The following is a 13,919-nucleotide window of genomic DNA, read 5'->3' as shown; positions in this document are numbered from 1 at the left end:
TTGCAGCCATCATTGTTTGGCGGGCCCGGGCTGGATTCGAACCCGCCACCTTAGGTGTATGTGGCTGGCGCCTTAGCCACTTGAGCCACAGGCACTGAGCCTTTTTTTTTTTTGAGATAGAGTCTCACTATGTCACCCTCAGTAGACTGCTATGGCATCACAGCTTACAGCAACCTCAAACTCTTGGGCTTAAGTGATTCTCTTGCCTCAGCCTCCCAAGTATCTGGGACTATAGGCACCTACCGCATCACCTGGCTATTTTTTGGTTGCCATTGTCGTTGTTTAGCAGGCCCGGGCTGGGCTTGAACCCGCAAGCCTCTGTGTATGTGGCTGGCGCCCTACTCACTGAGCTATGAGCACCAAGCCTATTCTTTCTCTTAATAGTATCTATTGATAGCACGAGTTCTTACTTTACCAAAATCTAGATTATTGGACTTTTCCTTTATAGTCAGATATCGTCTCCTATTCAGTAAAGCTTTGCCATACATCAAAATAATGACGATATTCTCCTATGTCATCTACTAGAAGCTTTATTTTATATGCTTCACACACAGATACCTAATCCCCCTGAAACTGATTTTTGTATGAGTTGAGAGGTCAAGGGTATAAAAGGTCCATTTTTTTTTTAATATGTATATGTCTGTCTGACCCAGACCTGTTATTTAGGAAAAAAAAGAAACCCGTCCTTTCCCCAGTGCACTGAGTGGTGCCTTTTTAAATAAATCACATGTCTGTGTGTGTTATCTCTGCTTCTGAATTCTAGTCTGTTCTCTGTACCTCCACCATACAACCCTGTTGGCTATGTGTTCTAATATGTTGTGATGTCTGGTTGTGTCCTCCAGTTTTAGGGACTATTTTTTGTTGTGTTACCTTTTCATATTAATTTTAAGACCATCTTTTCATCCCAAAGCCCCAGTAGAGTTTCATTTGTCCTTATTGCTAAGACACAACTGCCCTTTAAAAGAGACTCAGCCCATTTTAGGAAGGCATATGTGGCAGCTGAGGCCAGAAAAATGGTAGCCTTAAATAGCCCCCTGCCACGTGCCCCTTCTGCCAGAAAATGCTTGATATGCCCAGCAAGCAGTGAACTTTTTTTTTTTTTTTTGAGACAGAGTCTCACTTTGTAGCCCTCAGTAGAGTTCTGTGGCATCACAGCACATAGCAACCTCAAACTCTTGGGTTCAAGCGATCTCCTTGCCTCAGCCTCCCAAGTAGCTGTGACTACAGGTGCCCGCCACAATGCCCAGCTACTTTTTAGAGATTGGCACTTGCTCTGGCTCAGGCTGGTCTCGAACCTGTGAGTTCAGGCCACCTGCCTCAGCCTCTTAAGAGTGCTAGGATTACAGGCGTGAGCCACCGTACATGGCCCCAAGCAGTGAACTTTCAATGTGTATTTTCCTCAGAGCTTTTTTTCCTGTACGTACTAATACATATACAATATAATATATTTTGTGTGATTATACCCTAAGCACTGTTTGCCACTTGCTTTTTTCAATCTAATGGTAAATCTTTAAGAGGTACTTAGTGCTGCTGATGGACATTTGGGTTGTTTCTGGTAACTTGCTGTGAGAAACAGTACTGCAGGGAGCATTTATCTGCATTGTCTTCATGCACTTCTACAAGTGCTTCCTCAGACTAACTCCCTAGAGCTGGTGATGCTGTGGCAAAGGATATAAATATTTGAAACTTTAAAGTATTGCCAAATTTGCATATTTGAGCCAGAGCCAGAGCCAGTAAGATGGAAAAAGGAGAAGATCTGTCTTCTCTAATGTAACTGCCCCTTTCTCCTGTTTCTCTTGGGAGAAGATAGATTAAGAGACACAGACAGTACTTTTTTAAAAGGAAAGAACAAGCAGCTTTGAATTTGGTTATATACTTAAAAGCCAGGCGTGGTGGTTCACACCTATAATCCTAGCACTCTACGAGGCTGAGGCAGGTGGATTGCCTGAACTCACAGGGCTTCTAGACAAGCCTGAGCCAAAGTGAGACCCTGCCTCTAAAAACAGCCAGGTGTTGTGGTGGGCACCTGTAATCCCAGCTATTTGGGAGGCTGAGGCAAGAGAATCGCTTGAACCCAAGAGCTGGAGGCTGCTGTGAGCTGTGACGCCACAGTACTCTACCAAAGACAACAAAGTGAAACTCTCTTGATAAAAAGAAATTAAAAATAAACCTGGTGCGATGACTCACACCTGTAATAAAAGCACTCTGGGAGACCAATGTGGGAAGATCCCTTGAGCTAAGGAGTTCGAGACCAACCTGAGCAAGACCAAGACCCTGTCTCTATAAAACTATAAAAAATTAGGCTTGGGGTCCATAGTTCAGTGGTTAGAGTCCACCAGAGCTGATAGATTCAAACCCTGCCCAGGCCTGCTAAACAACAATGACAACTACAACAAGAGAACAGCGGGACGTTGTGGTGGGTGCCTGTAGTCCCAGCTACTTGAGAGGCTGAGGCAAGAGAATCGCTTAAGTCCAAGAGTTTGAAGTTGCTGTGAGCTGTGATGCCATGGCACTCTACCCAGGACAACATAGTGAGATTCTATCTCAAAAATAAATACATAAATAAAAATAAAAATTTAAAAAAATTAACTGGGCATTGTGGCAGGTACCTGTAGTCCCAACTACTTGGGAGGCTGAGGCGGGAGGATTGCTTGAACCTAGGAGCTTGTGGTTGCTGTGAGCTAGGCTGACACCACAGCACTCTAGCCTGGGCAACAGAGTGAGACTCTGTCTCCAAAAAAAAAAAGAAAAAAGAAAAATGTGTTTTAACTTAATGGTTTCCTGATTGGCTTCTCTGGGCTCTTCTTCCCACATGACCTTTACTAGGCTTTGTTTCTGCTTCTGTTTGTGACATTTGGGTCCTTCTGAGGAACCAGTTGGTCCTCAATTTTCCCTGGAGCAACCACCAGGCTCCCTTGCTGATAAGGCATGTGGAGCAGACTGTTCTTAGAATCAGAGTCAAGTGTTAGAAGATTTGGGGATTCAAAGAAGCCCTAAAATCACACTGCCACTCTACCCCCAGCCTCTGGCTCCTCAGTTAACTATTCTCCCACCACTACAGTTAGTACCTCAGGTTCGGTCTTTGTGGAGGGTCGGCAGAAGGTCATGGGGTTGCTCTACACCTGTTCTCCAGTCTCCTTTGCTCAAGGCTGGTCAGCAAAGAGGAGGAAAAACTGTTAGTGCCACTGGCCCTGTGATTAGAAATTGAAGTGAATGCCACACTTTGTTCCATAAGCCGCCATGAGAGTGTTAGTGTGTATCTGTAGAGCACTTTGGCCATGTTGTTTCCTCTCAGATTCAGGCAGTTGCCTCCAGGTTCTCCTGGAAAGAAGTCCCCCCTGTCTGTGTCCTTGAGAGTTGCTTTGGCAGTGCTATTTCTAACCCTGGCATTCAAGTCTTCTGAAGCTGCTATATTAGCTGATGGCTACTTTGAGCCCAGTAAAGGTCAGAACCATCAGACTGAACCAGACCGTGAAACAGCTACACTCAATTGTGGAGGCAGGGGCTGAAGTGTGAAGGTTGAAGTCCACGGGCCTCGATCCAGCAGCCCCTCCTCGGGGCTCCCTGTGCTGTCTGTGTTCTTCCCTCCCTCCTGTATTTCGCTGCTCTGCTCCTTATTTACATTAGCCTATTTTGAGTCATGATATGGATTGGAGAAGGGGCCTGGAGACTGGGACACTGGCTCTGAATTACCCAGTGAAAAGGCTTGCAAAGCTCCTCTTGGCCTTTCCTTGCAGGCTTGGTATTTATGTTGGAGGCTCATAGGGTGGTGTGGGAGTTTCTTTAGGGGGCTGCCCTTGCAGGTCCAGTTTTGTGGAGAGGGTGTCGCACTCACACACATGCACACACATGCTCACGTGTGGGACGTGAGCAAGCCCACAGCTGCCCTTTGTTCCAGGACTGTCTGATTTGATCCTGGCCACTTGCTAGGTGCTGCGCACTGTTTTATACTCTATACTCAAATGTAAAAAAAGTGAAAAATTAGTCAAAGCAGAATACAGTTCTACCTAAAAATACTCCAAAAGATATATAATTAAAATGACAGGTGAGCACAAGTCCCAGGAGCCAGCGAGCTGCCTTGCTTGGCACTCACCGGGCTGAAGGTGCGGTGCAGCACTGAGTGGCCTCTGAGGCCTTTCCCTAGCAAATGGCCCCCCTGCTCTGCTCGCCTATAAATTGAACACCTGCAGGGTGAGAACCAGATACTAGTAGGAATCAATAGCCCCAGCAGGACAAGATGCAGCAGAGCCCCCCACCCCCACCCCCACGTACCCTGTGGCTTCTCCCTCCCCTTCTGCTAGGGTTTGGACCTAGTTACCAAGCTTGGCAGGCCTGCCGGAGCACTTGCCCTGGTTTCAGTGACAGGGTTTACTTTCAGGCATGCATGTGGGTCCTGACCCGCCACTGATCTCTCCCAATCTCCCCTCAAGCTGGCTTCCACCACAGTGCTTTCTGATGGTCCCACAGTGGCTGCAACCAGCATTCTGCTACCTTAGTGTTCCTTCCACAGAGCTACTTCCTCAGTCGAGCCCAGAGCCTGTGTGGCTCCGAGCGCAGTGCTGTCCCTGACTCCCTGCGCTGGCTCTGCCACCCTCTGGGCCAGAAGTTCTTCATGGAGCGGAGCTGGTCCGTGAAGTCAGCTGCCAAGGAGAGTCTGTACTGTGCCCAGAGAAACCCAGGTGAGAACACCCTCACAGCCAGAGTTGGAGAAAGCCATGAGAGCCACCATGGCAGGGTTACAACATGTGGCGATGCAGATTATCTCAGTCTTACTCAATCCATTTGTTTGTTTTAAGTGAGGCTCAGGAAGGTTGAGTAACTTGCCTAAGGTCAAGTTGGGGTAGGCTCAACTCTCTCTAGCAACTGGGGTAGGCTCTGCTCTCTCTGGCATTGGAGCACCAACTAACTTCCAGCCCTGTCCTGGCACTTTGGAGACACACAAACGATGTGTGGCACTTACTGTTCCCTGGCCCCTGGTCTTCTGGCCCCACTGGGAGAGCAGACAGACGTGTGTGGAGCAGTCAGGGAACAATAGGTGGCAGGCAGTCATCAAGTGCTCAGCATGGTGACAGGGATGGGGCTTCAGGCATTGAAAGGAGGTGCTGGCTTTCTATCCCTGGCAGTTGACAGTGATTGGAGTCGACTGGTCAGGCCTTGAAGCATGCAGGCCCGTCAAGGTTGACTTAGACCTTGTGCATTCAGTGGCTTTCTGTTTTCTGCTATGCTTTCCTCCCTCCCCTCAATTGGGAATCTGTGGGGAGGGTAAGTTTCTGCAGGTTCAGGGATGTGTGTTAAATGTGGGGAGGTCTGCTGTCCTTTTGTTTTTTAAATAATAACTTTATTGCTTAATATGAGAATTTTGTCCCACACCAAAAAATAAAAGGTGAAAGCAAAAGCAGTCCTAAACTTCCCACCCCATCCTTGCTGGCTAAATACAGGCTTCCTGCTGGCATTTTCACCTCTTGGCAGTCTCTGGCTCTAGGCCTTTTCACCCAGTATATGTTCCTAACTGTTCTTCCTCCTCATCCTCATCAGATCACATGTCTGCCACATGTGAGGGGAGAGAAAAGGCTAGTGCTGCCGTGATTTGTGCTACCCACTAAGGGAATCTGTTGGTGAAAGTTAGCTATATCCCTTGTTAAATCAGCTCATCCAGGTCATTGCTGATCATAGGTTCCATGACAAGGCTCTGGAAAAACAGGAGCAGGTTCTTCATTGTCATGAGCATGGCAGCAGCCACCACCTTTTCTCCTGAGCTAGTTGTTCTCCTAAGCCACAGGGAGAAGAGACAGGCTCTGAGACTTGAGATGGCTGTCCACTTTTCCATTTTCTATTTTTTGACCAGGCTCCACCTTATAGCTCCTAGCCTTGAATGAAGTATCGAGCACTGTACTGAGAGACGCAGCACCCTCCTATTCTACCCACCCACTCCCAGCAAATCCAGAACTACACAGTCTGTGCCCCTCAGTGTGGGTTGGTCACCCTTCTCTGTCTTTACCTGTTCAGCCTGGTCATTCTGGGTTTGTATGAGAAGGGGAATCCAATTCCCAGGTTCAGGGCATAGCTGTTTCTTGGGTTCCTTTCCCCATTCTCTGTTCTCAATAAAGACCAAAATGGGCTCATAAATAAAACCCATTTAATGTGTCTGCTTTTTTAGCTGACCCCATTGCCCAGGTCCATCAGGCCTTCTGCAAAAACCTTCTGGAGAGAGCTGTGGAGTCCTTGGTCAAACCCCAGGCCAAGAAGAAGGCTGGAGACCATGAAGAAGAGAGTTGGTAAAGTCCCCAGGCAGCACGGGGAAAGGTGTAAATGTGCCTAGGGTGGTGGGGGAGAGGGGACCAGAAATGGCCACTGCGTCTGAACAGCCAGACCATGAGCGTGGTCATTGTATATGTTTTGATGTTCAGGAAACTTTCTTTCTAGTGAATTCTCCAGTGCTCTAGAGTACCTGAAATTACTTCATTCCTTTGTGGACTCTGTGGGGATTGTGACTCCGCCACTCTCCAGTAGCTCCGTGCTCAAGTCGGCCCTGGGTAAGCCATAGTCTCAGGGGTACTGAGGTCAATCTTTCACAGCTCTTTTGCTTTCGAGCTCCAGGGTTGTATGAGTGTGTGCTCAGTCATCTTCTCTGGATCCCAAGTTCATATCGGCAGCCCCCTCATAGTTACCCCTTCCTGGGCAGCATTCTGGAGACAGGAAATGATGGTTCTCAGATAAATGGGACAAAGAGTGAGTTAACATCTTCCTCAGGTCCTGGCTGTGTGGGCCAGGTCAGGACCCTTCCCAAATGCCCAGAAGAGCAGGCACCAAGTGGTCCAGGCACCAAGGCTGGTGGGGACTCACCTCTCAGCTGCACAGTGGGCTCTGGTGCTATTCTCAGTCCTTACGCTCTGCTGAAGAGACTTCATCTGGGCCTCTCTACCACTTCCCCATTGCCTTAGGCTTCATAGTGTAACCCTGGCTGAATTAACACCTGTCTGTAAAGTGCCATCGGGATGGTAGCACATTAGCTGCTAATTCTCAGGTTTCTGAGGCCACTAGGGAAGATGGGGGTGCCAAGCTACCTTTGGCCACTCTCCCTGGCGAGGGAAAGATCCCAGAAACACAAGGCTCGACGCCTATGGCTCAACGGGCTAAGGTGCCAGCCACATACACCTGAGCTGGCGGGTTCGAATCCAGCCCGGACCCGCCAAACAACAATGACGGCTGCAACCAAAAACTAAGCCGGGCGTTGTGGCGGGCGCCTGTAGTCCCAGCTACTTGGGAGGTGGAGGCAGGAGAATCGCTTGAGCCCAGGAGTTGGAGGTTGCTGTGAGCTGTGATAACACGGTTCTCTACCCAAGGCGACAGCTTTGAGGCTCTGTCTCAAAAAAGAAAAAAAAAAAGATCCCAGAAACACAACCACCCCCATCATGACCACTAACCTGGTAGCCTCTCTTTTCTATTTTTTTTTTCTTTTTTTGAGACAGAGTCTCACTATGTCTCCCTGGGTAGAGTGCTGTGGCATCACAGCTCACAGCAACCTCAAACTCAGGCTTAAGCGATTCTCTTGCCTCAGCCTCCCAAGTAGCTGGGAATACAGGTGCCGGCCACAACACCCAACTATTTTTTGGTTGTTGTTTAGCAGGCCCAGGCTGAGCTCAAACCCGCCAGCATCAGTGTACATGGCCGGCGCCCTACTCACTGAGCTACAGGTGCCAACCCTCTTTTCTATTTTAGAGTTTAGAAAAGCATGTGCTTTCTTGCCTGATGTCTGTTCCCTAGACCCTCCCAAAAGCAGAAACCAAAAAGCACATGCTCTCATGCCTTTTTTCTTACATGACCATCCCCACTGTTTTGTGAGGTCACTAGTATCATCATTTTTCAGTTGAAAAAAGCTAAAGCTGAGAGAGGAAAAGACTTTAAGTATTCTAACATGAGCCTGTTACAGATACTTGAAGACACCATTCTTTATAGCTATCAGACGTTTAGGTTGTATCCAACATTTTACTTTTTTTTTTTTGGCCAGGGCTGGGTTTGAATCCACCACCTCCGGTATATGGGGCTAGCGCCCTACTCCTTTGAGCCGCAGGCACCGCCCTCCAATGTTTTCTTTTAAGACAGAATCTCACTCTTTTGTCCTGGGTAGAGTGCTAGGGACGTGGCATCAGCCTAGCTCTCAGCAACCTCAGACTCCTGGGCTCAAGTAGTCCTCTTGCCTCAGTCTCCCAGGGAGCTGGGACTATAGGCACCAGCCACAATGCCTGACTCGTTTTTCTATTTTTAGTAGAGACGGGGTCTCACTCTTGCTCAGGCTGGTCTCCAACTCCTAAGCTCAGGTAATCCTCTCACATTGGCCTCCCAGAGTACTAGGATTACAGGCATGAGCCACATGACCAGTTCCAACTTTTTACTTAAAAATAACATTCCGGGCTCGGCACTTGTGGCTCAAGCAGCTAAGGTACCGGCCATATACAACCTGAGCTGGCGGGTTCGAATCCAGCCCGGGCCCGCCAAACAACAATGACAGCTGCAACCAAAAAATAGCCAGGCATTGTGGCAGGCGCCTATAGTCCCAGCTACTTGGAAGGCTGAGGCAGGAGAATTGCTTGAGCCCAGGAGTTGGAGGTTGCTGTGAGCTGTGATGCCACGGCACTCTACCCAGGATGACAGGTTGAGGCTCTGTCTGAGAAAATAAATAAAGAACACTCTAGTGAGCATCTTTGTTAAAACTTTTTTCTCTACTTAAGCCAATTTCCTTATTACAAAGTGTCAAAAACAGGATTACTAGATTAGTTAAGAATGAACATTTTTAAGGCTCTTAATACATCGTCAGACACTTTCCAAAAGATGGTGCTAGCTGATACCCCCATCAGAAACGTGGGAGAGGACAACCTATAGGCCCCTCTGGTCCCTCCATGGTAACAAGGTGTAGCCAGCTGCTGAGCACCACAGGTCTCTTGTCTTTGAGTGCTAGAGTGTTGTTTGGTGCTGTTCCCCTCCAGGTCCAGATGTCATCTGTCGGTGGTGGACGTCCGCAATCACCATTGCCATCAGCTGGCTCCAGGGAGACGACGCAGCTGTGCGCTCTAATTTTACCAAAGTAGAGCGTGTCCCCAATGCCCTGGAAGTGACAGAGTGCGTAAGCCTCCTTGGCCATTCTGTGGCTTCTGTCCAGCGGAATCTCATCTGACTTAGTGGGAGAGATTCAGCATCAGTAACTGGTTTGGGGTGAAGGATCAGGACTGCATGACAGATGGGGAGCCAGAAAAGGGAGATGAGGGCACCACGAGAACCCAAGCTGGGCCACCATGTCCTCTGTGTAAGTGTCCTGCTCTGCACAGCACCACAGTGATCCCAGCAGCTGTCAGTCCAGCCTCCAGGACCTCTTTGATGTGTGCCTTTGTGGCACCACAGGCTAAAAAGGAGAGACAGACAGCTTTATGGCTCCCGGCACCTTCTGAAGCTTCATGGTATAGGCCAGCAGTGTACTGGTGCCTCCTGGCCAATGGGGAGGAAGGCCTGTGTTTGTCCTAAAGCTTATGTGAACCAGAGGGTCCTGTTCCTATGTGCCAGCATTTTATCCAGTTTCCAGCTACCTCTAGCCCCCACCATCAGCTCTGGCACCCTCATCCTTTAACTGAAACAGTCTTGAGTGCATGGCATAACCAGAGAGCTTTTGGCATTCTTCTTGAGATATTCGTGTGTGTCTTGTAGGCATTTAGCCCTTAGTGATGGGCAGCCCTACCTGCTAACACCCTATTTCTAATGGGATTTAAGTGTTCCTGAGAGAAATTGTATGAATAACAGAAAGGCTCCACAAGGTCCTTCCCTTAGAGCCAAGCCTATAGTATTTTCCATGATGCAGAATTTTAACCAGGACCACAGAAAGCAGCTGAGAAAAGTGAGTGTGTAGTTTTGAAGCCATGTTCGCTAAAGTTGACCTAGCACCCTGATTTCATTAAGTATCCCCATTTTTAAGCCCTCCACTAGTACACTCTGCACCAGCCCTGTATCAGCGTGTGTGTCTCCTCTCCTGAGAACACTGAGGCTTGGCAAGTATATTGTCCAAAGTCATCTTCCTTCTGAGTAGCAGAGCTGCAGCAGACAGCTAAGGTGCTTCAGCAGGCATTGCTACCCCTGAATGTGTATTCCTGGGTCCCTTTGCCCTGCAGGACAGTGATGCTCTAGGAACCCTCCTCCAACCCCAACCTCCCCCTCTTCCCCAGTCTGTTCTACAAAAAGAAGCTAAGTTTCTCTGGAGAGTTTAACACTGGACATACGGGGAAGTGGCTTATCCCTTAGAGAAAAGGTACAAAAAATAGGGCCAACACCTTATGTCACCACAGGTAATAGCCAGTAATATTATGGCCACTTTATAGATAAGGAACTGAGGCACAGGTATTGGAATGACCATTTTGAATGGGTTTTTAATGGCAGTCCTGGTGGTTTTGCCTGGTTTTCTGATCCCATCCGTCACTAAACGAAGAGGTGGCAGGGAGTGGGTGGGGAGCCGACCCTGGCTCAGTTGGAGTTTCAGATCTGGGACCTGAAACCGTCATGGCAGCTTTGCACTCCATAGCCCCAGCTGTCACAGCAGTGTGGGATGTAGTAGTCACTGGCTTGGGCCCCTCCACCTGTTACTCAGGTGACACACACTGACCTGCCTACAACTTCCCTGTCACTGCTACAGGAGCCCCCTGGTGAAAGCTGTCCTCCACGCCTGCAAAGCCATGCACGCCTCACTCTCTGGGAAAGCAGATGGACAGCAGAGTGCCCTCTGCCATTGTGAGAGGGCCAGTGGCCACCTTTGGAGCAGCCTCAACGTCAGTGGGGCCACCTCTGACCCCACCCTCAACCACGTGAGTCAGGACTTAGCTGGCCCCTCTAGAAGGTACTCAGCTCTCGTCTGTAAGAACATTTTCTCCCACCTCAAGTGGACCTGGGGTATGAGGCTGTCCAAAAGACAGAGAAAACACGTTAGCAGCCACCTATCCAAAAAATGTGGCCTATTACCCTAGTTATACTTCTGTTTTGGTCTCTGAAGCAAACCTGTTTCTACCCATACTTTTCTTGGGCTCCCAGAATCGTAGACCCTTCTAGACCACAGCTTCTGTCAGTCCAAGTGAACCACAGCTGGCCAGAGTCCCTCGTCCTCTTCAGGCCAGCCTTTGAGCGGACCCCTGCCCCCTCATTCACATACACAGAGCCAGCTGACTGCCCTGGGCGCCTCCACAGCCACCCACCTCCTGGCGAGCAGCTGTGGTGCATTGTAGTTGCATTGCATGTTCTAGCAGTACCCATGCAGTGTTTCCACAGTGCATCATGGAAGCCTGCCCAGCCCTCGTGACTTCCCAATCCCCTTAGCCCAAGACCCTATCATTCAGGAGGAGGTCCTTTTTGGAGGGCATTTCTGCCACTGTTGGGTCCCAAGGCACAGCCATCCTGGGAAAAGGGGGAGGGCATACAGCTAGAAGTGGAGCATCACTGTTCTTCTGTGGAACATGTGGCTTAACACCAGAGAAGGATGAGGAGAGTCCTGGAGGGTTACACTCTGAGCCACTCATTGTGGTTAGGTCTCAGCCAGCTCAGTGGGCACTTTAAGCAAGAGATTTTCCAGGCCTGGGCGCTGGGGTGAATCTAGGACAAGTGTGTCAGCCCCTACAGACAAGGCAATGTTCAGAAAGAGCCCAAGACCCCTGGACTGCCAGGACCAAAGGCGGTGGGTGGGGGGTTACATTTCAGTTTCTTTGTTGGGCTTCCTATGGGTCTCTTGTAGTGTTCGTCTTCATGAGAGGATCAAATAGTATAGGCTCAGTTTGTGGAATGAGAGGCTTGCAGATACCCTTGGGGCTAGGGTGCCTAGGTAGCCCCTCTGTGGGAGGTGAATGAACCTAGAAAACCCTGTAGCCTGGTAGTCCTCAGAGAGCAGGATCCAGCCATGGGCCTGCTGCTCTGGTTCCCTGAAGGTATTCCTCCATCCAGCACTTGCATCTGAGAAGTGCCAGGGATCCCCACCCACATCCTCTAGAAGCTGACAGCAGCCAGAAAACTGCATGGCCAAGGATCAGGGCCTCATGCAGTACATGGCAGGGTCTAGATAGCACCATGACTTTCCAGGCCCAAAGCCTTGGGGAAAAGAAGAGCCAGAACTGGGTGAGGTGAAAAGCAGCCTGGGGGTTCATCTGAGCTGGAGGGCTGCTCATGTTCCATCCTGAGAAGAACTTGGTGCTCCTCACTGTTCCACCTGGCACCGTTAGAAGCCAGGCAGGCAACCCAGCATCATGGGTAATGGGCAGGAAGTATACGTGGCCCACACTTGTGTGATATTGTACTCACATGACACTCATAACCACCAGGGGGAATGTGGTGCCATTCCCATTTTTTTGGATGAGGAAACAAAGGATTAGAGAGATTAAGTACTATGCCAGGGTCATGTAGCCCGTAAGTGGCAAAGCTGAGATTGAACCCAGGTCAGTCAAATACCTCTCACTAAACCATTCTGCTTCTCTACCTTCTTATCTCCCCCCTTCCTTCTCTAGGCCATGCTGCCACTTCAGATACCCTTGGGGTATCTTGTGGGTATCTCAGCCTTGAGGCCAGCCATGGCGAGGCTCCCATGAGCTGGAGGAACTTGCACCTTCAGACCCACAGAGTTTTATTCCTGCCCCTGCCACCTACCTGTGCTGTGTCTGCACAAGCTACTAGCCCTGTCAGAGGCTCTACTTCCTCACTTCAGAACAGGGAGAACAAATCTCCCACCTCCTAGGACAGTGGAAAGAGGATTATTCCTTCTGCTGTTCTCATTTCTTGTGGAGTATTTTCCAGAGTGGGGCTCTCCACTTCCTCCTCAACTGCTGAATGTTTGGCTAGGGGAGGGCCTGGTAGGTGCTGGATCCCTGCCTAGGGGATAGGCGAGTCATCTGTCTCCTCCCTTGTGACTCACCCCACAGGTAGTCCAGTTGCTGACCTGTGACCTGCTACTATCACTGCGGACAACTCTCTGGCAAAAGCAGGCAGGCACCAGCCAGGCCCTGGGCGAGACATATCACGCATCGGGTGCTGAGCTAGCTGGCTTCCAGCGGGACCTGGGCAGTCTTCGCAGGCTGGCGCACAGCTTCCGCCCAGCTTACCGCAAGGTGAGGCACAGATGCCTGGTGGGGAGGACACATCAGGGTCTATAGGGCCTGAGCCCCAGAACCCAGGATAGGTACCAACATGTGGTTGTAGAGATGCGCCTCAGGTCACCCAGTGACCTGTCACATTCTTGCTTGGGCCTGACACCATGTGTCCCTGTGTTGAGCACATGTTAGTTGAGCACCTGCTATATGCCTGGCCCTAAAGTGCAGTGGGGAGCAGGCCATGCTGTGCCCACTGAGGACAGGCCAGCACAAGCTGCAGCTCCTTGGTCAGATGCTAGGTGGGAGGGCTCCAAGGCAGTGGCAGCAAGCTAGGGTTACGACCCTGTCCAGGGTTCCACTCTGATTCTCATAACCGGTTGGCAGAGTAGAGGATCTCCCAGAACCCCATTTTAGGGGAAATTTTATCTGAGCCCCTGGAACTTTAGGTTCTGCCAGCTGACATTTTCTACATGACATCCCTGTGGCAATGGCTGCAGGATCTGAAATAAGTCTCTGAGGATAGTTGTATGACTCGCTAGACTCAAGTCATTTCATTTTTTATTTTTATTGCTAATTAGAGTAATGCACTCAACGTATTTTACCTGAATTACTTTCTGACAATTTGAGGAGATAGAAGTGTCCAAGTGCAGTGGTGTTTACAGTATCTCAACCAGTTATAGATTGCTTTGTTCCTGCTCCACTCCCGCTAGTTCACTTGACTAGCCTTAAAGAATACACACATAGGGCTCGGCGCCTATAGCTCAACCGGCTAAGGCGCCAGCCATGTACACCTAAGGTGGCAGGTTCGAATCCCCAGCC

The 13,919-nt window shown here is 49.6% G+C and overlaps 1 protein-coding gene across 1 annotated transcript in view; it reads left to right on the top strand.

Annotated features, from left to right (window-relative positions):
* Positions 1 to 13,919, top strand: part of SREBF2 (sterol regulatory element binding transcription factor 2) — a 79,648-nt gene that overhangs the window by 61,375 nt on the left and 4,354 nt on the right. Inside the window, exons 12-17 of the mRNA XM_003783151.3 lie at positions 4,511 to 4,679; positions 6,158 to 6,275; positions 6,424 to 6,533; positions 8,985 to 9,117; positions 10,673 to 10,841; positions 12,933 to 13,118. Of these exons, the coding sequence (XP_003783199.1) occupies positions 4,511 to 4,679; positions 6,158 to 6,275; positions 6,424 to 6,533; positions 8,985 to 9,117; positions 10,673 to 10,841; positions 12,933 to 13,118 (885 nt within the window). The remainder of the gene's footprint in view (positions 1 to 4,510; positions 4,680 to 6,157; positions 6,276 to 6,423; positions 6,534 to 8,984; positions 9,118 to 10,672; positions 10,842 to 12,932; positions 13,119 to 13,919) is intronic.

The sequence above is a fragment of the Otolemur garnettii genome, unplaced genomic scaffold (genome assembly GCF_000181295.1).
Source record: "Otolemur garnettii isolate 467f Iridium unplaced genomic scaffold, OtoGar3 scaffold00007, whole genome shotgun sequence".
NCBI classification, from domain to species: Eukaryota; Metazoa; Chordata; class Mammalia; order Primates; family Galagidae; genus Otolemur; species Otolemur garnettii.
The sequence above is the reverse complement of the archived record's forward strand: the minus strand, read 5'-3'. Positions and strand labels throughout refer to the sequence as shown.